General features: G+C 40.4%; 1 protein-coding gene and 1 long non-coding RNA gene across 3 annotated transcripts in view; one reads left to right on the top strand and one right to left on the bottom strand.

Annotated features, from left to right (window-relative positions):
• LOC109411530 (cytoplasmic phosphatidylinositol transfer protein 1) overlaps positions 1 to 24,590 on the top strand; it is a 171,428-nt gene extending 146,838 nt beyond the window's left edge. For both annotated transcript variants that reach the window (XM_029854077.2, XM_062851690.1), the window contains one exon: positions 23,914 to 24,590. In XM_029854077.2, coding sequence (XP_029709937.1) covers positions 23,914 to 24,052 — 139 coding nt within the window. In that variant the 3' untranslated portion in view covers positions 24,053 to 24,590. The remainder of the gene's footprint in view (positions 1 to 23,913) is intronic.
• LOC109427646 (uncharacterized) lies at positions 19,914 to 22,327 on the bottom strand. The gene is made up of 3 exons (XR_009997019.1): positions 21,298 to 22,327; positions 20,931 to 21,070; positions 19,914 to 20,871 (listed from the first exon to the last, which is right to left on the bottom strand). It is a non-coding gene; the product is annotated as an uncharacterized LOC109427646 (long non-coding RNA).
• Positions 24,591 to 25,036: the final 446 nt, after the last annotated feature.

Below are 25,036 nucleotides of genomic sequence, written 5' to 3'. Positions count from 1 at the left end.
TTTAAAATTGTGAATATAATGCTGCATTACTTTAAACACCTCATTTAAGCAATATTAAAGGCGAAAAGAGCCCCACTAAAATTAAATTAGTGCCATATATTGCAGCACGTTGATAGCCATTGCTAAAGTTACATAAATGCATGTGCTGTTTATTTGCATTTGCACATTTTAATACGTGCAACACGAAAAATTAAAACAAAAATCTATGTTTAGCACTGTTTCGTTATCGACGGTACTAATGCCCCACATATGAATGTTTTAACCATTATTTTTTTGTTGCCGGGTGGGAAGTCAAACCAGAAGTGTTGAAGACCGAGATGAGTTCCGTACGCGCTGCCCGAATAAAAAATACAGTAGAAAAACCGAACGTTGTATTGTAACAGTACTATTTAAAACCATATTTTTACAAGACGGGTTTGGTGGTCTAGTGGCTACCGCTTCTGATCTATATACAGAAGGTCCTCACAGCTAGTTTAGATTACCGAGTTCGGTAAAATTTTACTGGGGTTTTGAACTGCTGACTACTCGGTAATATTTCTAATAAATACTGAAAAGTCAGTAAATTGGTAAATTGGTCATCTGTCAAAACATTACCGAGTTAGTCAGTATTTTTTGTAAAAATATTTTACTGACTTTCAGTACATTGATTATTTACTTAAGATTACTGAGTTACTCAGTTTCTTGGATTGTTTCCCGCTTGCCGCACCCCAGTTTTACAATTCTGTTTTTTATTTAATTCGGATTACCATTCATAAAAACGGACAAAATGTTCGAACATTTATGCGTCCCCGCCAACTTTTGGTTGAATAATAGAGCATATTCGGAGTAGTGATTACACGGCATGGGAATGTACCGGCGTTGGTGCTGACTGGAGCCCGTCTAATTCATTTCAAGCTGGAAGAATCCAGCGGGAGAAGCTTTGTAAGCTTCATTTCCGATCTGTTTCGGTAGTGCCAGTGTAATCACCCTTTCACAAATTTATCCATTACTTACCTAGAAGTTGGCGGGTCACAAAAAACTCGAGCCTGCTGTCCGTTCAGGAGGCATTCCGTTGAAATAATTATGTGAAGAGCGAAGTCGACGGCATTTTTCTGCAGCTGCTCTGCTGCTGTTGAGAAATGCAATGACGATTCTGTTTGACAGGTACTTCCCAGTGCAGCAGTTTGTTTTGGTTTCATATTAGCGAAAACTCAGTAAAATCACAATGATTACCGAAAAGTCGGTGCTTGTGTCTACTGACTTTTTCTCTTTTTCGGTAAAGCATGATTATTACTGGAGTGTGCGCGCGCCGTGGTTCGAGTCGTTTCCGAATTTTTCGCTTCCCTTCGGCGCTAGTTTCGAATACACTTTTAGTTGATAATAAATATTTTCTTTCATTTTTTGCATTTACACAAAAGAGTGAAAAATGTTACTTCGGGTTCGCCGGTCGAGAAAAAATCCGGGCGCCGACAAGTGATTCGCGTTCAGTGTATTTCTGTGTGGAATAGACTAAAGGTTTCTGCTCCCTAGTGGAGTGGAGACGCGCGATAGAATTTTCTTTTTGGCTAGTTCTTGCGTCGAAAAGTGGTCGGTTGTTAACGGCGGTTTGTGTATATTGATCCATTGTCAAATCATATCACCAACCATAGGTGACTCCCGGACTGACAATGTACCTTACCCTACTAACAAAAAAAAATCCTTCCTGAGACAAACGTGGAGATGCAGCGATTCGCGGTCTTTATAACAACGTTTGTCTTACTAACATTCCCTTCCATCCTCGATGACCGTAAGGACGTGGCCGGCGCCGTTATTGACCTTATTAAAGTTGAGAGCTCTCGACCTGTGTACATTGAGAATAGTAAGCTAGTCCCAAGCCCTATTCATTGGTTCCTTGTGCAATTTCGATTGCTCTGGTCAATCACGGAGTAGCAACTACGAATTGTGCGGTCATCTATGCTCATGCTCATGCTCAAAGCATGATTATTACTGAAAAACTAGCACCAAAAATTACCGAACTCAGTAAAATTGGAAGAATTTTACTGAAGTTCGTATTCTTTCCAATATAAATACTGATTTTTCGCCAATCCCATGGTTTACAGTTTGAGCCCGGTAGAAAAAAGTACCGAACTCCTAAATACAAAATAAGCGTGCTGGGTTCAATCCCTGGCCCGTCACTTTCCTCCTACTTTGTATCTTTCTATATACTTTCTCTCTGCTCTCTACATATACAACTAATGTATATAAACATGTTCATAGCCGTCGCTAGAACAGAAACGGGTTGAAAAAGCCGTTTCCATTCCTTCCAAACTTTCACAGCACAGTGTCACAATCCTATTAGAAAACGCCTGCAAGTTATGCAATCATGCGAACTGTACCGCACATCTTCAAAAATAATAAAAACACACAATTCTATCACCTTCCCCTGATATCCACAAACCAATGTGTGAACCTTCTGCCAACCAATTCCCACCAACACTCCAACATCCGCATGAATTTGTGCTGGCGCAGAGGTATATTCGGCCAGATGTGGATACAAACGATTGCAATCATCACTTCCTTACCCCTTCCCCACATTGACCTGCAACCTGACGTGGCAGGCGCCATTGTCGCCTAAAAATAAGAAGATCACCAACGCTCACACACTGAAGATGCCTGCTAGTCCCCGGCAGTTATCTCATTGGTCCTTGTGTGAGTGTAGGTGGTCTGGCGATACTGGAGTAGCATCCACGGGCGGTCAATCAAGCTTCAGCAAGCTATTTAAAACCATATTTTTACAATAGACACCACTGTAAAAATAAAAATACAAAAACAATAAAATGTAATGTAGACACCATACAGTAAATTGTAAATAAGATTTTTACAATATACTATACGGGTGGTTAAGCATCGTAACAATATAAAAAAATATTTTTCTCCATATATATTTTTTTGCAAAACCATACATTATATAGTAAATGAATTGTTATGAATACTGATACGTGGGTTTTAATAAACCGTACATTATATGGTACACATATGGTTTCAAACAATAAAATGTACCGTAAATATATTGTTTTTAATTGTAGTTTCACTACTAGTTATACATTTAATTCAATGGTTTTGAATCGTTCTCTTTTGTTATGTTGTATTGGTTTACATTACATAAACCATATAATGTTATATTATCTTGTCATTTTCCTCCTGTTATCTGGCATCTTAGGCTTACTAGCATTAGGAGAATGCGCTTTGGGAATTCTCCACAGCGTTTTGGATAACCCTTCATATATTGGATCGCCCACGTATAAGTCTGAGTCGAGGTCTGAGTATTTACAGTTGAAGCTAGGCTCCCATACCCCACCAGCCAGATAACCGGGTTTCGCAAACTAAGCATTATTTGTGGCAACACTTCGAGCGGCATGATGGAACTATGTCGAGCGCGCTAAGTAGGGTAACCAATATAATTTGGACCCCCATATATTTTGGACCCCCTGGACCGTATTATCATTACTTTCACGGATTTAATGAAGAAGATGACAAAAAATTTTAGAATCCTTCGCTGAATTAGATTATACTGTACGAGCAGCAACCATTTCCTGACTGGAAATATCTTGATTTGCCTTGAAATTCCTCCTCTCCTCTTCTTGGCGTAACGTCCTCACTGGGACAAAGCCTGCATCTCAGCTTAGGGGTCGTCCATAAATGACGTAGCTTTTTGGGAGGGAGGGGGGTGTTTGTGATTTTGTGACGAAGTGTGACGATAGGGGGGTAGGGGTTTGTGATATGCTACGTAGCTTTCTACTAGGCCTATGGAAAACAAAAAATTCATAATTATTAAACTTTTTACTTGCACTAAGTATTATTATCCAGTAAATAAAAAAAAACCCATGATTTATTTCCATTCACATTATTGTAAATAACAAATAATGGAAATAAATGCCGGCTTCATTTCATAAGACATGCAGCTATCGGACGCAACAACTGTATCTGAGAAAGTGGGTTTGAAATCCTGCGTAAAGAATAATATATTGTGTTTGCAGACAAAAATCAATTTCGCTGAAATGCTTCTCAAGACCAATAGTTTGCTGCTTGATATAGAGAGCACTGCACGCCGCTAAGGTTACAAAGGAAAATTTTTCTAAACTTTTGGCATTACGGCAAGATTCCAAGAGCTTCCTCGAAGAATTCATCCAACAATTTCTTAAGGAACTGCTCTAGCAACTTTGTGAGGAATTTATCATTGTGTTCTTCATAGGTTTCCCAAACAGGAGAAGGATAACATTTCCACAGGAATTCCTACTGAGAATCCCAGAAAAAAAAACTTCTGAAAACATTTCAAAGGGATCTGGAGGAATCTCAGAAGCAATCCTTGAATGAACTTCCAGAAGAATTTCAGAAGGAACTCCTGGAACAATCATGAAAGGAAATAGAGAAATTTCAAAAGAAATTCCGTGAGGAGTACCTGGAAAAAATTAGATGAAGCTTTCGGAGAAACCTTGAATAAACTTCTGGAGGAATCTTAGATGGAGATATTTGTAGATTGTCAGAAGGAACTCCTGGTTTAATTTCTGAAGAAAGCACGCAAGAGATAATTGAAACAATCCCGTAAGGAATTTCTGAAGCAATCACGAAAATAACTTTTGGGGAATCACAAAAGATTATCTGGATATAACTCCTGGTGAAATCTAAGAAAGAAAATCCTGGAGGAATTCCAGAAGCAACTATGGGAGGATTCCGTAAAGGAATTCCTCGCAGAATTCTAAAATATCCTGGATGGAGTGAATGGAGGGATGCTGGAAAAAGTTACTGAAGGAGTCCCGAGAAAAAAAAAACCTGGTTAAATCCTAGAAGGAAGTCCTCGAGGAATCCCAGAAGAATCCATGAAGGAATTCCTGAAGGAATCCAAAATGGAACACCTGGAGGAATCACAGAAGTAACTCCTGGGAGGGTTTTGAAAGAATACCGGAGGGGTTACCTACCGAGATCTTGGAATGTATATTTGAGTGAATTCCTGAAGGAAGTCAAGAAGGAGGAATCCCGAAAGAAACTTTTTTAGGAAACACAGAAATAAGTTCTGATGGAATCTCAAAAGAAATTCCGGTTAAAATCCCTGTAGAGATGTCTAAAGAAACTGCTGGGTGGAAGAGAGGAGAAAAAACCTTGAAAGAACTCCTGAAGGAAACCATGGATTAACTTTTAGAAAAACCTTAGAAAAAAAAAATAACTCCTGGAGAAATCTCAGAAGGAGCTTTTGGAGGAATCTAAGAAAGAACTCCGGAATGAATTATTGGAGGGATCTTTGAAGGAACACAATAAGGAGGAATTTTCTAATGGAAAACAAAAAAAAAATCCTTGGAGAAATCCCAGAAGGAAGTGCTGGAGGAATATTCTCGAAAATGGGAATTCCAAAATAAACTTCTCTAGGAATTCCGAAATGAACTGCTGTAAGAATTTAAGAAGAAACTCCTGCAGGGTCCTTCGAATTTTATTCAAATGAAATCAATTTGATATTCTTAATAGAATAAACTAATATCTTCGGAAGAGTTTCCTGGCTAATATGGTAGCAGAAAGATGGGTGGTTTATTGAGTCATTAGCTTTGGTGATAATCTCCACTGGTTACATCTATGATTATGATGTCGGAGATCTGAACCTGGCAGTCGACCATGTTTCTTGCTATTGTTGTTTTTTCATAATATTCTATTAGCATACAAGTTGAAATTGAAATCAGAGCTAAGTTCGAGTTTTTTTTACATGAAAATTTTGTTGAGGGGGGGGGGGGGGGGTGTTTAACAAGCTACGTCATTTATAGAGGGGGGTGTCTGAATTTGTGACGAAATGCTACGAGGGGGGAGGGGGGTATTAAAAATCGCTCAAAAAAAGCTACGTCATTTATGGACGCCCCCTTAGTGTTCTATGAGCACTTCCACAGTTATTAACTGAGAGCTTCCTCTGCCAATGACCATTTTGCATGTGTATATCGTGTGGCAGGCACGAAGATACTCTATGCCCAAGGAAGTCAAGGAAATTTCCTTTACGAAAAGATCCTGGACCGACCGGGAATCGAACCCGTCACCCTCAGCATGGTCATGCTGAATACCCGTGCGTTTACCGCCTCGGCTATATGGGCCCTTATCCTTGCCCTTGCCTTGAAATTATGTTTTGTTAATCTCTTCATCCGTGCGAGTGTCGCGGTTTGTTTACGAAAAATGGTGCTGGGAAAACTTGCAGATGTAAGCAAAAACGTATATCATTCAAGCGCATTAAATTCGCAAAGTTCGTCTAATCAGCCTTTGTCAATCAAGTAATAAGGATGTAATGCAGCATATCCAAGTGGCAGATTCTTCGAAAATAGTTTCAAGCGGGTTTAAACATCGAGTGTCCAAAATATATACTTAAGAGGGTCCAGAATACATTGGGGTGTCCAAAACAGTGAAAACTAGTGCTTCAAAAATCAGTTATTTTCATCAAATTTTCAGCCAGAAATGACCTTGTGAGTATTTTTGACGGACAGTGGAGGCTTTTACGGTCATATCAACATCATCATTATGTGTAACACCCTCTGAATCTGTTTGATTTAAGCTTACATTCAAATTAATGTCTTCTAGGGGTCCAAAATTCGACAGTTACCCTATCATTAGACCACTAATGTAGTTGCATGAAGTGGGTGACGAGGTACATAAAGTATCATTACGGCGTGCTTAACCGTTATTGCAATATTGAGGCTCCAGTTTGACTAAAGTTCGAAATACACGGGGAAATACATAATAACTCATGAGAAAACTGTCAAGTTCGATTCAAGTATAAGTTAGGTTAAAAAGCGAACCTACAGACGAACCTACATACGCGCCAACTTGTGACGTAATTGGGGGGGACGAGACCTCTCAAAATCAACCAAATTCGTAAAATTTTGACGCAGTTCATCTAGTTTAGGCATATTTACGTGAAAACTAGTGCATTGAGCTAAAAAAAGTTGAATTTTGTCCAATTTTGGAGAGCTTCGCCCCCCAACTACGTCACAAGTTGGCGCCTATGCGAACCTATATTAGAATTTCTTTCAGTATTCAGTTCAGTCCATATGTTAAAGATGGCTCTAAGTCAAAGATAAAGTTCGTCAATCGTATTCCTCTCATCGCACTCTACATACCTAGTCCGCCATATCTCTTGGATCTGCAGTTCTTAAGACATCTGGTTTACTACTTATTTAAACATTTTAGTGACTTTAAATTGATGTTTCAACTTATTCACTTTTTTTCTTTCCTTTCCTATTGCATCAAAAAAGTCAGAAACATCAACAAAACAAAGCACGGAAAAAATCTAAAACTGAATAAATAAATAAAAATGCACGGAAAAATAATATTTCGGAAAAGTGAATGGTTCAAACGTAAGAAAAACAGTATGATATATTGTTACACAAAAATCGAATGTAAATGTATAGTAGCTACAATGTGCGAAGCTTTTAGTGAACCATTTCATTACAATATACATTATTGTAGCTGGTACACTGTATGGTGCAGGAATGGTTTTCGTCAAACACCCTATGGTTAGTTTTTATCCGGGTGGTGCCTTGGACCATTTCTGCTGCAGTGATAACAACAGATATTTCATTAACTAAAAGGAAACTGTTCTTCTGTCTCAATGATTAGATAGCAAAACGGCTATGTCATATGTACAGTCATCGTTTATATGGAAAAATGAAAAATTCAATGGTATCCCATTAGATTAAAGCCTTTTTTGATCCCATTTCAGGGCCCAAATAAGTGTGCAAAATTTGAGCAGGATCGGTTATGTCTACGTTTTGCACATCGCGTTTGAAGTTTGTATGGTTTTTTTCATGGGAAAACACACTTTTTTGCATTTCTCTCATAACAAGCTCGAATTTTTCTAAAACCATGTAGCCGATAAAGTAAAAACATAGCCTAGGGTGTCCTGAAAAACTTTGTCGAAGACCGCGAAGTGATCTGACGCTTATGAAAAAAGTTTTAGCGTTGGCATTGCTTGGCGAAACAGCATGATTTTGTTGCGGCTCGCAAGGCCTACAGGAAAGCTCTCCGGTCTGCTGAACGATCCGGCTGGAAAAACCTTTGTACAAATGTTTTCAGCTTGAGTGAAGTCAGTCGGTTAAACAAAATCCTTGCGAAATCTAAGGATTTCCGGGTGAACGAACTTCGTTTGCCAAATGGCGATCTGACTTCCTCTGATGAGGAAGTTCTGGAATGCTTATTCAGCACACACTTCCCTGGATGTGTGGATATTACATCTTCGGATGAACCTGATGTCTTTTCTTGTAGTTATGATTCTTTAGATTCAGCTCGTAGTATTGTAACTATAGAATCGATTGAGTCGGCTCTTAATAGCTTTGCTCCTTTCAAATCTCCTGGTGCAGATGGGATTTATCCTATTTTGCTTCAGAAGGGATTTGATTATTTCAAACATGTTTTGGAAAAACTACTTGTTTGCAGTTTTGCTACAGGGTATATTCCCAAATCCTGGCGGGATATTACTGTAAAGTTCATTCCGAAAGTGGGTCGTGCGTCGTATGAAGAAGCAAAGAGTTTCAGACCTATCAGTTTGACCTCTTTTCTTCTGAAATGCTTAGAACGTATTGTGGATCATCACATCCGTGATGTTCATCTGGCCAACGTGCCTCTTCATGTGAACCAACATGCCTACCAATCTGGTAAGTCCACTGTGACTCTTTTACACAAGGTTGTTTACGATATCGAGAAAGCATTCGCTCAAAAGCAATCTTGTTTGGGTGTTTTCTTAGATATCGAGGGTGCCTTTGACAACGTGCCTTTCGATGCCATATTGGAAGCCGCACGGTGTCATGGTATATCTCCAATGATTTCCAATTGGATTCACCAAATGCTTAAAAACCGATATCTCTTCTCGACATTGCGTCTAGCAGGGATTAGGAAATTGAGTGTTTGTGGATGCCCCCAAGGGGGAGTCTTATCACCGCTTTTGTGGAATCTCGTAGCAGATACGCTATTGAGGCAACTCAATAATAGCAGTTTTCCTACTTATGGTTTTGCCGACGACTACCTAACATTGTTAGTTGGTATGTGCATCAGCACCCTTTTCGACCTGATCCAAAGCGCCCTTCAGGTAGTTGAGGGTTGGTGTCGCCAATATGGCCTTTCGGTTAATCCGAGTAAAACATCTATTGTTCTTTTCACGGAAAGGCAAAACCGTAATGGCGTTCGACCTTTGCGTCTCTTTGATTCTGAAATCGATGTGACTGAACAGGTAAAGTACGTTGGATTCATTCTTGATTCCAAGCTTTCCTGGACACCTCACATTGAGTTCAGAATCAAGAAAGCTTGTATGGAGTTCGGGCAATGCCGGCGTACTTTTGGTACAACTTGGGGTCTAAAACCCAAGTATATCAAATGGATTTACACAACTGTGGTTCGGCCAATATTGGCTTATGGATGTCTTGTGTGGTGGCAAAAGGGTGAAGTGAGAACGGTCGAATCAAAATTAGGCCATCTCCAAAGGATGTGCTTAATGGCGATGTCTGGAGCATTCTCTTCAACTCCTACGGCAGAGCTAGAATTCACATTCATCTCAAACAAGAAGCACTTTCTTGCACTTACCGGTTACGGGTACTCGGTCTACTAGAGGAAACTCCTGTGAACCGCACATCAACACACACCTCGTTGTTTCCACTTTTGGTGAATTGGGACAAAATTGTCCTTGCTCCAAGTGATCCTACAATTGCTTGTAATTTTCCATATAGGACATTTTCCACGAAATTCCCTTCCCGGGAAGAGTGGTTATCTGGAAAGAAGTTTTTCAGACGGCATCGTATGTTACACTGATGGCTCCCTTCTCGAAGGTCGAGCAGGTGCTGGTGTTTATTCTCGTGAGCTAAGGCTGTATCAGTCTTACTCACTTGGTAGACACTGCACCGTTTTTCAGGCCGAAATCTTTGCTCTTATGTGCGGAGTGCATTCAGCACTTCAGCAGCACGTAATGGGCAAAATAACATAATTCTGTTCAGATAGCCAGGCTGCTATTAAAGCACTTGCTTCGGCCAACTCCAGGTCGAAGATAGTTATCGCTTGTCGAACTCAAATCGAGGAGCTGAATTCAGCAAACGCTGTTCACCTTGTATGGGTACCTGGCCATTCTTCCATCGCTGGAAATTGTTATATCCTGTAAAATAGGATATATGGGACGTTCTTTAGGACAAGAGTAAATTGAACCGTTTATGTCCATGGTCTACAAACAACTAACTTTATTGTCTTTATTCTTTACATCGGTTAGTACTCAATGAGTACCCACCTTGAAAGCAGGGTTTCGCTACCTGCTGATACAACACCTTTCCCCTTAGGAAAGTTCTTAATATTCTGAACGTTTAAGCTTAAACTACTACTTTTGAAACATCGAATATTTCCATTTTGAACAATTATTCTTTGAAAGCGAACTAAAGGTTAATACATAAAAATATTCTAGATATAATCTCAAAAGAACTAATGTTCAGCTACATGGCTATAATACACATCCACATTTTTGTTTGTGAAGAAACGCAGTTAAGTATTCATCGTTTTGTTTATTCTAGCTCGCACAATAGTTTGATAAATTAATCACATGAATATTCTCCTCCCCGAAAAAGATTGGAAATAAAACCAAATAAAAATCAATGATCTGTTCCTAAACTACAAAATACAGTTTGCAAAACATTGTCAGATTCATTCACAAAAAAAAAGTGTCAACACAAAAACAAATTTTACTTGCAAACTGCTGACAAAAGTGAGAAACACTTAACAGATAGAATGCGGCTGTTGTACCAAAATAACTGTTATAAACATACACGCAGTACCTATTTCTCAATATCCATTAAAAGCACTATTCTGCCGCCTATTCTGTACAACAGAAAAAAAAACACGCAAACAGCATTCTACAGGACCACAGGCCTCACAGCAGCAACTCAGCTAGCCTTCGCGATGTAGTGCTCAAATCCAAAACGTTTTCATCAGCTGGCGATGTCATCAAACGAAGAAGTGGTCCACAAAAAACAACACGGCAAATGGAGACAACAGCTGCAAAACAATGCACTCTTATAAGCTGGAACGACTGATTATCTCACTGGGCCATGGCGGATCAGACAAAAAATGCACTTTGTTTTCCCTTGTTTACTATGGCGATACAGACAACGATTAGTCCGGCATTCGTCACCACACACAATACAATGGAGTGCCGCGCTTCCACAGTTGATTTTGGCGGTGCTCATTTGAGTTACTCAAAATTCTCATGAGAAAAGCACTCAAAACACGTTGCCGATGATTATCAAACATGCAAAGCTCACATTGCGATCGGCGACGTCGTGCAGAAAATTATCTCAGCCTAGGTACTCTTGTTCACCATATAGGACAATGGGAGCAAAAATAGCAAAATGCATAACAAGGATGGCTGGATGAAAAGACTTGAGCGATTCAAAATGGTCTTGCGATCTTCATAAAAGTAGTGTAAAATGCATGATATTTAAGCACTCACAAAACATAGATGCATAAAAAAATTACGCCAGGAAAAAAAAAATGATTCAATTAAGGAATCCTCTGACCGACACATAACACAACAAAACGTTCTGTTATTCTGTTCTGTTCTGTTATAATCAACGCACCCCCGGGCCGTGGCCAATCTGCGTTGAATCGCTGGGCGATACGTCTACCAGTAGACTTGTATCTGCCCTATGCTAAACCGATTAGCATAGCAAGTCCTTTCCACTGATGGGTAGGCTCGAAAGTCCCGCCCCTCCCTATAACCCTTAGGGGGAAATAAGGAGTTTTCAGCTTCAAGTTTTGCATAGATCATGACACCAACTCTTTCTACCATAATGCTTTGAAAATTCTGAAATATCAGAAAACTAATATGATGGAAATAATTGAGATACAAGTTTTTATACAAAATTTAAAGATCAGTTATTTAAAGGTGAATTGAAGAAATGTAAAGTACGGCAGGAAAATATTCCGCGCCGACATGAAAGTCATGAACAAGCAAACACATGAATATGTTGGATATATCACTGAGGCCAACACTGTCCACAAAGCTACCCAGGGGACCGACAACAAACTACCGGGGAAATGTTTCGGATCGCGTACGGCGGAGAACACGGAGCAACACAAAGATGCGTGTGCACGTCGCGGCGGTCGGTTTATTTACTCTAACAACAATATATGTACAAACAATAACAATCAACATACATACATTTAGCAGGGTCGGCGCAGGGCAATTGATGATAAACATCGCACAACATATATTAGGCTGGCCCAAATATTCCAACACTCCTCCTCGATGTTGGTCATTACAATCACAAAAGTTCACGAAGGTTACATTTCCACAAAGTCTTCACAAAGGTAACATTGGACAACACAGCCTACATAAAGTTCCTCCTCCTGCACCGAACACTTCTGCTTCGTCAAGTATTACCACAAAGAATCACAAAGTTCTTAACACTTAGCATCGGAGTCCCTCGTCAAAACAGTCATAAAAATTTTCTTCTTGGTCGAACTCCTTTTCAACGTGATGCCCAGCTGCATTTCTCCGGCGGTTGCCGATCTCCGCTCCTCCAGCTATCTTCAGGGCATACAGCTCACCACTAAGCTCCGCGACGGCTTCAACTCTTCCGCTGGAACTCACTATCTGGCACTTCGACTCCACAAAGTTCACTTTTAGTCCCTTCTGTGCCAGCTTCCGGACCGACAGCAGTCCACATTCCAGCTCCGGGATGTACAGCACATTCTTCACGAGCACTTTGTTATTTATTCCGTCTCCATCGACGCACTCCAGGAAGCCTTCTCCAACACCGGCGGAACTCAACACCGAGAACTTCTGGTCACTGGTCATGTGGCTCGAGCATCCACTGTCCACATACCAGCTGTTCTGCTTTCGCTGACCTCCCACGATGAAACAAATTCCAGGATTCTTCTTCACCACCGTCTTCTTCACTTCCGGATCTCTTCTTTCTTCGTCACGAAGCATTGGGCACTCTCTCCGGAAGTGGCCCGGTTTCCGGCAGTTGTAGCACACACGCTGTCGCACTCGTCCGTTTCGTCTGCTTCCGTTCACTTTCAGCACCCGGTCGTGGCGCTCCTCGGATGTTCCTTGCCGCTTCTCCACCCGTCGGTGGTACTCGTCCATCAGCCGCTGCTTCACAAATTCTAGCGACTGGTCGGCGTCTGGACGGCTCTCCAAGGCCGTCACCAGTCCGTTGTAGGATTCCGGCAGACTCCGGTACACCATTGCCACTTGCAGCAAACTTTCGAGTTTCTGTCCCGCACACGATAACCGATCGAATAACTCTTCGATCTGGAACAGATGCTTCTCCATGTCCGCACCATCTTCGTAGTTGAAACTACATAGTCTCTTCAGCAGGGACACTCGCGACGTCACCGTAGCCTTTTCGTGGTACTTTTTTAACTTTTCCCACACTTCCGCTGCAGACTTCAAGTCTTTCACCAGCGGCAACTGATTGTCTTCAACGTTCAGAATGATCAAGGCCTTTGCTTTCTGATCCTCTTTCGACCACGCCGCATTCACCGGCACCGGCTTCACTTCAGATACCGTATGCCACAGCTCAAAAGTTATCAGCAGCATCTCGATTTTCACTTTCCACGTCTGGTAATTTCGATTATCCAAACGGGAAATCAAAACTTTTTCAGCCATTCCGAAATTGTCACTTTTCTGTTGGCGCACACTGTACGTACGAAAGTACAGCCAACAACACACGCGAATGTACCCGGGTGTACACAGACCCCGTTACAAATGTTCACTTCGCTATCGAACACCACAGCTACGGCAACAGTTCGTTCGATTCGCGGGTCAAAATGGCACAATCTCACAAAGTATTCTTCTCGGCTGCGGGACAAAATGGTGCACTAGGAGCCACCGGCACTTTCTAACTCGTTCTGGGCGCCGCTCCAACCAAACGGGAAATATTTCTGCCGACCACTTTTTCCACACAAAGTCTGTCCCGGTCACTGTCAGCTGTTCTTCCACACAGCAGCTGATGGAACACAAGCCGAGTCGAGTAATTAATTTCACTCCCCCACCGACCGGCACCACAGAGAAGTAATCATCCGCGGGATGATTTTTTCACACTTCGCGACTGTCCGAGCACTTTTACGGTTCCGCCGCCAGAACTGGGCCCATAGCCTGTTGGAATACACAGAGGCCAACACTGTCCTCAAAGGACCACTGAGCTACCCAGGGGCACCGACAAATCACCGGGGGAACTTTCGGTACGCGTAACGGCGGAGAACACGGGAGCACAAAGCAAGATACGTTTGCTCGTCGCGGCGGTCGGTTTATTTACACTAACAACAATATATGTACAAACAATAACAATCAACATACATACATTTAGCAGGGTCGGCGCAGGGCAATTGATGATAAACATCGCACAACATATATTAGGCTGGCCCAAATATTCCAACAGAATATTCCATTTGCATAGTAGTAGAAAGAGTTGCGTGCCTGTTTATAAAAGTTTGTACTTAACTTGATTGCTCCGGCTAATTCCCGTTTGTATTGGGGATAGGTTGTCTTCAAAACAAAGGCGGTTTCTGGAATAAAGACAAAAATAAAGGAAATGCTGGACCGCACAGCTCCGCGGCCCACATATATTAGTATAGTGTTTTCAACAATGCAATTTGCAGAATGCAATTCTTAATCGGTATAAATAATAATTACTAGGATCTACTTTATATGCTACAAGATAGATGCAGTTTTTCCTTTCCACCGTTTTTTAGAAATTAAAGTGTACGAACTTAGTCAACTGTTGTTAGGTCATGCGACAGTGCCTAAATTCATGCTGGAGGCATGGAAACATCAAGCGTGTGAATAGACAACGGTGTGATTATTTGGAGTCAGATAGGGTCACGTTGGATAGGATGAAGCCAGAGGAGAAAAGGAAATATTTGAGACGAATAAATAAATTGAGGGGCCCAGAATGAATGGGGTGTAAAGTGACCATTTTGTCGATTTTGAGCTGAACATATCGAAAAATTCTTCAGGTTTCAACCTGTCAGGAACTTTTTTAAGACTATTTTTACGATGAATAGAAAATTACAATAAATCATTGAGAATTGGGTCGATTTTGAGACTCCATACATTTTGTATGAGATGAAAAATTGGTGAAAAACTTTAAACCACATTTACTCGAAAGCGGGATTATGTCACTTACATCCGTTTGCTACTAACCCCCTCATTTATTATTCTAATTATTAGTTTACTACGACGCTTGACAATAAACAATAATCCAAGCTTACCAATTTGGCACCTTGCCAGGGGAACTTGGCCTTGTATCTACAGCTCAGGGATTAACTCCATACCGTCAATAAGGCAAATTGTCAACTATATTCTTTTGTGATACTTTGACGGAATATTATTTGGAGTAATCTTCTGAGACACACAATCCGGGCAAATTGGATTGTCAGATAATCAGTGCCCTTTTAGCACCAGGTGTCACATCACGATCATTAATATACAGGAGTATAAAAACTACAAGATGTGATGGCCGGAAGAATACAGTGTCGAACCAAACAGCAAGACCACCAGCCGGCTAGTGTTCCTACTGCTACGTCCGACACTGTAGGTAAGCTAACTCCCCCAGCGACACATAACACAACAAAACGTTCATGGAATATCACACACAAAAATGCCACTGTGCAAGGTATGAACTGCCGTATTCTGATGTTTAACACAGCACAAAACTTTAAAATGCATGGCAAAAAAAAATCACACTACAATAAAATGTTCACATAAATCCACGCGCAAACTATCCAACAGTTCTGGTAACTTGAGCTACATTGTGTGTTTTAAAAGATTGTTTAGGAAACTTTTAAAAAAAATGTACACCAAACGAAGCACAAAAAATGATTTACGAAAAATCACAAAACAATGCACGCTTTCAAACGAACAAAAAAAACATTAAAAATAACTAGCGGTGGCCAAATTATCATCTTGATAATAAATTTAATCCTCGTACGCCACTGTTATATCCTGTAAAATAGGATATATGGGACGTTCTTTAGGACAAGAGTAAATTGAACCGTTTATGTCCATGGTCTACAAACAACTAACTTTATTGTCTTTATTCTTTACATCAATGAGTACCCACCTTGAAAGCAGGGTTTCGATACCTGCTGATACAACATGTTATGTCCATCAAATGGACTAAAAGAGAATCTTTCATTGGCGAGGACTAGCAGTAAAACAACCATGTTTCTTGGTAGTCTAAACTGAACTCAATCTTTATTATTGTTCGATGTTCAATATGGTTGAAGTTCCCTTTTTCTCTCAGCTCTCAATCCTCTCATGATTCTTTTTATTCAGTTATACTAACCTTCGAGTGGTCACTACAGAAATGAATTGGCTGATGAGTTAGCTCGCTCTGGAGCATCACATGACTTCATTAGCCCTGAGCCAGCTATTCTAATATCGAAGTGTTGGATTAAGCTTCAGATTTACACCTGGGCTGTCACTCAACACAGACAATATTGGAATAGTTTGGAGTCATGTCGTCATACCAAATTGTATAGTGCTGAGCCATCTCTACGGGTGGCGAAGTATCTAACTAATCTATCTAAGTAGAATTGCAGCATGCTGGTCAAAGCATTGACTGGCCACTGCCGACTCAGCTATCACATGGCGAATATTCAGCAAGCTAATTCATTTGCCTGTGATAGCTGTGAATCCGATTATGGAACTTCGTATCATTTGATATGTAACTGTCCAGTTTTCGCGCAACTGCGTTTCCGAGTATTCGGTAAACACTTATTAAGTGAAACTGACTTCAGAAACCTGAATCTTCAGGATATTCTGTTGTTCTTAACCCGCTGTGGTAAAGTGCTATACACAGAAAAAAAATCTTAAATTTAAGCAAGCCGGAATCACGAATATCATAGAAAGTTGATTCGTGTAATCAAAAATCTAACGTAAACATATACGATTTGTCGTGCACATGCTTCTCTCCGAATAATTCAGTGAAGTTAAATTAAGTATAACTTATGCTTCATGCTGCCCTTTGAAACTTAAACAAACACTGTCTGAAATTTACACGATTTGCGTGTGTTCACTGTCGGCTCTAGCGCGAGCACCGAAGCGGCAGTCAGCCATATTGACAAGTGTGTATTTGCATTCGCGCGGAGTGAAACGTAAAAATTTAGATTGTTCTTGAAGTTCAGTTTAATTCAAAAAGAAATTAGTGTTGTTAAAACGAGATGTGTGTTAATGATATTTATGGGAACAAACTGTTCATTGTATTTAGTTCAAGAGGAAGTGTAAACAAATGTTAGCGACGCAAGTATCTTGACAGCATCAATTGTGGACGTTACTCAGGACAAGATGATTGCAAATCAGTGTAGTGGACGTGATACACAATATATTCGAATCAAAATAAATTAAACCATTTGTCCTGCACAATCAGTGTTTTTCTTCATCAGTGAAAGATTTTCCCTAAGAATGGTAATTATTTGACTGTCCCCAAGTTCTCAAAAGTTTCAGCTGCGCCTTGGTTTTATTTTCTGCTTCATTTTTTTTCTCCAATTGAGAACAGATAACCAACCAAAACACGCAACAGAGGAAATTTACACGATGCTTAAAATTTACAGGTGCAACTCAAATCAGGCAATTAAATTTCAATTCTAGCGGAATTATGTGCTATTCTTGGCATTCCCTTTATGTGCATTAGTTGTAGTTTAAATTTACATGGATTTTTAATACTGTGTAGGCTCTCTTTCGCTTTATGCGTTATCCAGTGCCCTTTTCAGGGCGCTGTTTGAACCCATTGTGGTACGCTTGTGCGTTAGTACCCTCTTCCAGGGTATTCTTCCTAGGGTATCGCGCCACTTAGGCGGTGGCTTCTATATTCGTCTGTTTGCCACTATAACTCAGTCAATTTTGAATCAATTGACTTGAAATGTTCTTGACAGCTGAGAAAATGCAGATAGTATGCAGCTGCTCCATATATTTATACTCAAGTTGTTCGCATTTTCGTCTTCTAGAAACCTCTTTTTCAAATTTATGGGATATTTTTTTAACGGCACACATAACGATGATACCATTGGAGCTCCTCGTACAAAAAATATTCTAGTTTTACCTAAAATAACACAATTGTTGACCAAAATATAAAGAACAACACTAAAACGGACTTGCAGCGGTTCTCAGGATCGTTCAAAAAAGGTTATCGATATTAGGACCACTTTTTTCTTCCTAAATCATTGAAATATTCACAACTGTTCGCGAAAAAATCATTTAGTATAGATCTATTGTCGAATTATTTTTAAAACGTGTTTTATGATTACGATATGATTTAGTGCAAAAATATCGCACGCACCCTGTAAGGTCAAAACGGAAGTGTACAGGAGTAAAATGTCTTTTTGTGTCCCACGCTAGTACACACTAGGGTGGGTCAAGGGTTATATGGAAAAACGTGAATCCGATCGTATCTAGCCAGATCAAGGTTTTTTCGACTCCATTTGGGATCCTTAACAACTGGCCAAAATTTTAAAGGGATCGGTTACGCCTACGTTTTGCGCATCGCGATTGAAATTTGTATGGAAATTCGTATGGGAAAACGCGCTTTTTTGTATTTTTCCTATTTCATCTACTAATTTAACTAAAGTTATAATACTAAACCCGCTTAAGTATAGTTCATGATATACCTTACAACTTTGCCGAAGACAGCAGGGTGCTAAAATGCTCACAAAAAAAAGTTATTATGCTCCAAAGTGAGGTATATCGAAATATATGCTGAAAATGACTTTCTGCCATCACTGCCCGCTAGGTCAATTATAAACTTCTATAGCACTTTGTGGATGCATTCTATCAATTTGGTGTCTTCAGCAAAGTTGTTTGGATTTACATGCTCTTTGAATTGCATTTGGACATTAGTTCGAAATTTCACCGCATAGGTGGCGCTGCGATACAAACTTTTTTATTTCGCATCCTAGAGCTTTGGCGTTTTCGGCAATGTTGTAGAACACGAAAAATTATGAAAGTTTGTCGAAGTTACCAAAGCTCTAGCACTCAACCCAGCGAAGTTATAGCGAAAATAGTAAATCATATCTCAAAGTTTACGTTTTTTGTACTACGTGTGACATATGTACTGCATTGCAGCTACCTTGAAAGTAGGTAATTGTACATATTAAAATATATATTTGAGAATACTCCTTCCTTATCTGCCAATATAACTAATATATCGTCCCCTTAATGCTAGAACTAGGTAACTCGAAAATCATAGTTTCGAGAAAAACGGCTTTGAAAATTTTACAATTTTTCATGCAGTTGTTCCGAAGGTATGGAGCCTTTTAAATGATTATTTTTTAGCATTGATTGCTTATTCAGCTTCTACTCTTTCTGCTACAAGAAAAAATTTTGAACTATTTTGGTTTAAACCTTTGATAAAAACAATAAATGGTTAAAAAATTGTCGAGTTACCTAGTTATAGCACTCAAAATGCAACATAAATAATGGTGGAGATGTTCTGAGATACCTAGTTTTTACAACTATTGATATCATTCTTTTCAGTTTTCTTGTTGCAGTATGCAAATTTAAAAGGGTTCACATATTCAAATTTACGTGTCATTACTGAATTTGCTAGGATGCCTGCTATATCACCACAAGACACACAAAAGGTTCATAAATAATCGACTACGAACAATCACAGTTTTTACCTAAATCAATACAAGAAAAATATTTCAAGTTTTTAGGCTTAAAATGAAAAACAGTAGTAGATTTTCAATCTACTAACAAAAGAATGACAAGTAACATTTCCACGTCCAAGCGTCCGAAAGCTTTTAACCTGTACGGTTGGAATAAGGTATGATTTTCTTAGTTACCTAGTTATAGCACTCAGTTCTTGTATTCTGCACTGAGATACCTAGTTTTGAAAATGGTGAATATTTTCGTCGTTTATAATCGTATTTCATTGGTCTTTGGATATATTGTTGCAAGTTCCCCGGTAGCGGATAGAGCAAAATACCGTTAGCGAGGCTTAAAGAACGAAAACCGCAAACACTGAAGGGCAAAGGCTCAACGCAAACCACAAAAACATCAAATCGCAAATCAATACATATATTTGGGTCTACCCATCTTCCTCTCTAGCTTATTGGCTTACTAGCTAAACATTTGGAGTGGCAATCGCCAAATATGATCTTAAATGCTAGCACTTATCTTCTTGGGGCGTCCCCCATGCCGCTCCGCCGCCAACGCACAGGTCATCCGCTGACCCATCATCGCTGTTTGTACTCGTCCTCGAACCGTCGGGAATTTGGCCCACCGGTGCTTCTCACCGTGCCACGTCGTACCATCGAGAGCGCCCAGTCGATGTCGGACCGGAGTGAGTACGTGTGTGACGTCCACTCACCCTGATCGCAGTTCGTTTAGCGGACCCGGGCGGCTCCGTGGAATTACTCCGCTGGAGCTACCCTATTCGCCGCTGGCCTCCGCTGTATGCTCCTTGGATCGTACTTTCGCCAAGCGAATCCGGCTGACGGCGCAACCGGAGCTGGAATTCTCGCCAAGTTGCCTCTTGACCTGTCGGCGGTCTACGGTCCACCGAATCCGATCGTATCCGTGGTCGGGGTATGCTCCTCGGGTCGTCCACCTTGCGCTCCGAGCTTAATGCACTCGGATCTTCCGATTGGCTTGTCCGCGTTCGTCCAGTGCCTGCCTCAACCGTGATTCCGTCCCGCTTGAGCTGCGAGATGCCACCTCCGTGAAGAGAAACCAAGCTGCAAATAAAGGCCCTACGGCAACGAGGTAATTAGCCTTCATCCGACAATCACTCTAGATTCAACCTTCTTCTTCTTGAAGGCCTTTGTCCCCACGTAACGATCGCTGCCAGTCAAGATGGCGTCTCTCGTCTGCTTCCGGCCTCGTGGCACGCGAGTACTGGATCTTCGAATCTAAATTGCAGAATTCACGAATGAGCACATATCGAGATGCTGAGAGCATTTTGGCTTACCGGTTGGACACTCCTGGGAATGTGCCAAACTATCCTCACTTTTGCGCCACCGGGTGATTGGTCTGTCGTTCGGCGACTGGTTTTTTGGAGGTTGTGTTTCTCCCTACCGCTGACTCAGCCCAAAATCGTCTAGCCGCTTCCTGGGTTTGGGAAAAGCATCAGCTTTTGTGCTAATTATGAGGCAATGCTTCCCACTCAGGGAACGTCCATAAATTACGTCACGCAAAAATCGACCATTTTCAACCCCCCCTCCCCCCTATGTCACACTTTTTGTATGGGACCTCTAAAATTTTGTATGGGTTGTCACACTTTACTGAACCCCCCCTCCCCCCTCAAAGCGTGACGTAATTTATGGACGTTCCCTCACCTGTGAAGCACAATTGCGGGATATGGGTTTCGTGCAATTGCACCCTTTTCCCGGTACAGCTTCAAATTTCCGCTTTAATTTTCTCCACTCACGGGTCGCGTGCAGCGCGATGAAACTGACAAAGACGAATGGCGTGATCGTAGCAGAAGACGATCGATTGAACCCGGCTGCCGTCAACGATGGGGATGTGTGTGTGCGATATTCTTTTTCGGGTACGGCGATGCCTGCTTTTGCGTCGTCGCTTTACCGAGGCCCTTTGGGTTGCCGGTGATTTAAATTGGTCGTTGATGTTCGAAAATGCTATACACTGAGCGAAATGATGTTGGCGTGCGTGGCGGATTCAGCGTGATGTTTTTTGTTTGTTTTATTCTAATGTTGATGTTTTAACTAATTTTGTGCCGTAACAAACTTAAACGTAACAATATTATAGAGCTCAAAAAGCTCGATATAATGGTATATTCAACTCAAAAACGTCAAATTTCGAGTTACCTAGTTCTAGCATTAAGGGGACGATATTACGAATGATATTTCTTTTAATCATTATAGTGCGAGGTAGATGTATGTTCAAGTAGTAAACTCTCAGCGTAAGCGATCTACCAACGCTATTGAGGATGTAGCCCCTTTGATTTTTTTTGATTCACTTCCTGTATAGTGACATACTTAAACATTTTTATGTGCACTATACTCGATAATAAATCTTTCAATTCCTATTGTACTAGTGATATCACATTTTCCGAAATAACACTTCGTGAAATGTCATTTCCCGGACTGTTGTCCTTAACCTTCCAGGACGCGCGCCATCAAGTAACCGAAACTGTACCGCGCTTGCGCTGTATACGAAAAGCGAGGTTTTTTGTTAGTGTTGTACTTTTTACAACAGCGCGCGCTGAAGGGTTAAAGTCATTTCACGGAAAGAAGGCAATGTTTCGTAATATGTTAATACAATCATTCTATCCATCCTATCCTATTCAAAGAGATCGATCATTCCGGCAAGTGTGTCATTCCAGGAAATGATATTTCGGGAGATAAAAGATTTCTCGGATACTTATTCAAAACGACGTATCAACATAGGATTTGCGTGTATTATACGTCGTTTTGAAAAAGTATCCGAGATTTATATTTGGTATAAAATACAAATATCTATGTATCTATGTAAGGTACACCGGGGCAAGTTGAAACGGGTGGGGCAAGATGAAACGCGAAATTTTGAAATAGATTTCAATAAAATTAGGAAATTTATCCTTCACTAAAAGATTGTTTGAATCAAAAACTATGTGTTATGGCAATCGAATTGTTTATCATCATTAGAAAACATTATGTTAACCCGCTGTTTCATCTTGCCCCGGTGTACCTTATATAAAAATAAATTTCTGTCTGTCTGTCTGTCTCTGTTTGTCTGTCTGACCCTTATGCTTTCGGAAACTACTGAACCGATCGGTGTGAAATTTTGTATGTGAATTTTTCTGGGGCCGGGGAAGGTTCTCAGCTTGGTGTGAGACGTCTCCAGTCTCTGGAACGGGGGGCTCCCGCACAGATAACTTTGCGGGAAACGTCCCTATGGAGCTGTATGTCAAAAAACACAGTAGGCAGGCAGTACGACGTTTACCGAGACAGCTAGTATAAGATAAACGATTCATGGCAATATAAGAAGTACCTACACACCGAAAATCGATTGAGGGTTTCAGCAAAATTTTGCTGAATTTTGCCGAGCTGAAGGTTTCAGTAAAAAATTGCTGAAATTCAGCAATATTTTGCTGATTTGTTCAGTAAACTCTACTGATCACCAGTAACGTTTTGCTGAAATTCAGCAAACTTTGCTGAAAGTTCAGCAAAAAAATTTGCTGGACCCTTCAGCTCGGCAAAATTCAGCAAAATATTGCTGAAAGCATTTGGTGTGTATATAAAAAAGTGCAAAAACGTAAATTTTTGAATATGATTAACTACTTTTGCTATAACTTTGCTGTGTTAAGTGCTAGAGCTTTGGTGTTTTCGACAAACTTTCATAATTTTTCGTGTTCTACAACATTGCCGAAAACGCCAAAGCTCTAGGATGCGAAATAAAAAAGTTTGTATCGCAGCGCCACCTATGCGGTGAAATTTCGAACTAATGTCCAAATGCAATTCAAAGAGCATGTCAATCCAAACAACTTTGTTGAAGACACCAAATTGATAGAATGCATCCACAAAGTGCTATAGCAGTTTATAATTGACCTAGCGGGCAGTGATGGCAGAAAAAGTCATTTTCAGCATATATTTCGATATACCTCACTTTGGAGCATAATAATTTTTTTGTGAGCATTTTAGCACCCTGCTGTCTTCGGCAAAGTTGTAAGGTATATCATGAACTATACTTAAACGGGTTTAGTATTATAACTTTAGTTAAATTAGTAGATGAAATAGGAAAAATACAAAAAAGCACGTTTTCCCATACGAATTTCCATACAAATTTCAATCACGATGCGCAAAACGTAGGCGTAACCGATCCCTCTCAAATTTTGGCCAGTTGTTAAGGACCCCAAATGGAGTCGAAAAAACCTTGATCTGACAAAAATGTTCCGATGACCCACCCTTCTAATTTGTGCTTTATCATGCCTAACGTTTCTTCTTTATTTCCAGGTACACGTCCATTGGAGATAAAACCAACACAATTCCGAATCCGAACTTGAAGTGCACGGGAAAGGCAGGTGAACTGTTTTATCTACCAGCGTATCATTTGCGCGATGCTGACAAGTTCGAACGAGCTGGGAGGTTGTAATTGTAACCTCAACGGATTTGGCGTACGACTTTGTGTTGAAAATATTGCAGTTGAAACCCGCAATTTTTTACTAGCTAAGTTGGATTTTTCTCCAAATCCGTGCGTCGGACCTAACTTCGGAAGTGGTGCGCTGTATAGCGGACCTTGAGCGGACCAGGTTTACTATACAACGCACCACTTTCGAAATTAGGTCCGACGCATGGATTTGGAGAAAAATCCAATTTCGCTAAGCGAAAATTCCGATTTTCAACTAAATTAAGAATATCTGCGATATTGTAGTTTTCCATTTCAAAGGCCTCAAGTACACAGGGTCAAATATTTGACAAGAAATGAACTAAAGATCAAACATTATTTGACACTAATGAAAATTAGATCGAGTCAAACAAGATGTTTGAGCACTGGTTTCTTTTTGGACAAATATTGGACCCTGTGTACTGTGATCTTAAGCTACATGACGCTAAAATTGGTGCTTACAATAAATTAAATGTTGATGATTTTTTTTTACGTAGAACGTAATAAACACATTCAAAACAGTTAATTATCTCAGTTTTTTTTTTAAATTTCAGAAATGGGTCGACTCATGATTTCTCTTTTTTATTTTCGTTTTGAGAGGTTATTAGGCGGCGTTTAGTAACGTTCAAATTATTCGTTAATAAATAGAGTCTTAACCAGGTTTGGGAGCAAATGAAAACCACGTCTTTACGTCTACCCCCGTTGGTTTAACCGCGAACACTAAGTGCATCGAAATGCACTGACAGCATAACTGACAGCACGAATTTGACACATGCTTGCTTTTTAATTGCAAAAACTTGTCAAATTTTGCAATTAGCGGACTTGCAATTAAAAAGCTTTGCAAGCGAACGGACGCTGTAATATTCGGTTTGAGAGATCAAGAATTGAAACAAAAATTACTCATGAAAGATGAAATGACAGTGGATGAAGTGGAACAAATCGTTATTAGAACTGAGTTGGCGAAATTGAGGG

Source organism: Aedes albopictus, chromosome 2 (assembly GCF_035046485.1).
Source record: "Aedes albopictus strain Foshan chromosome 2, AalbF5, whole genome shotgun sequence".
Classification (NCBI taxonomy): domain Eukaryota; kingdom Metazoa; phylum Arthropoda; class Insecta; order Diptera; family Culicidae; genus Aedes; species Aedes albopictus.
This window is presented reverse-complemented; position numbering and strand designations above follow the sequence as displayed.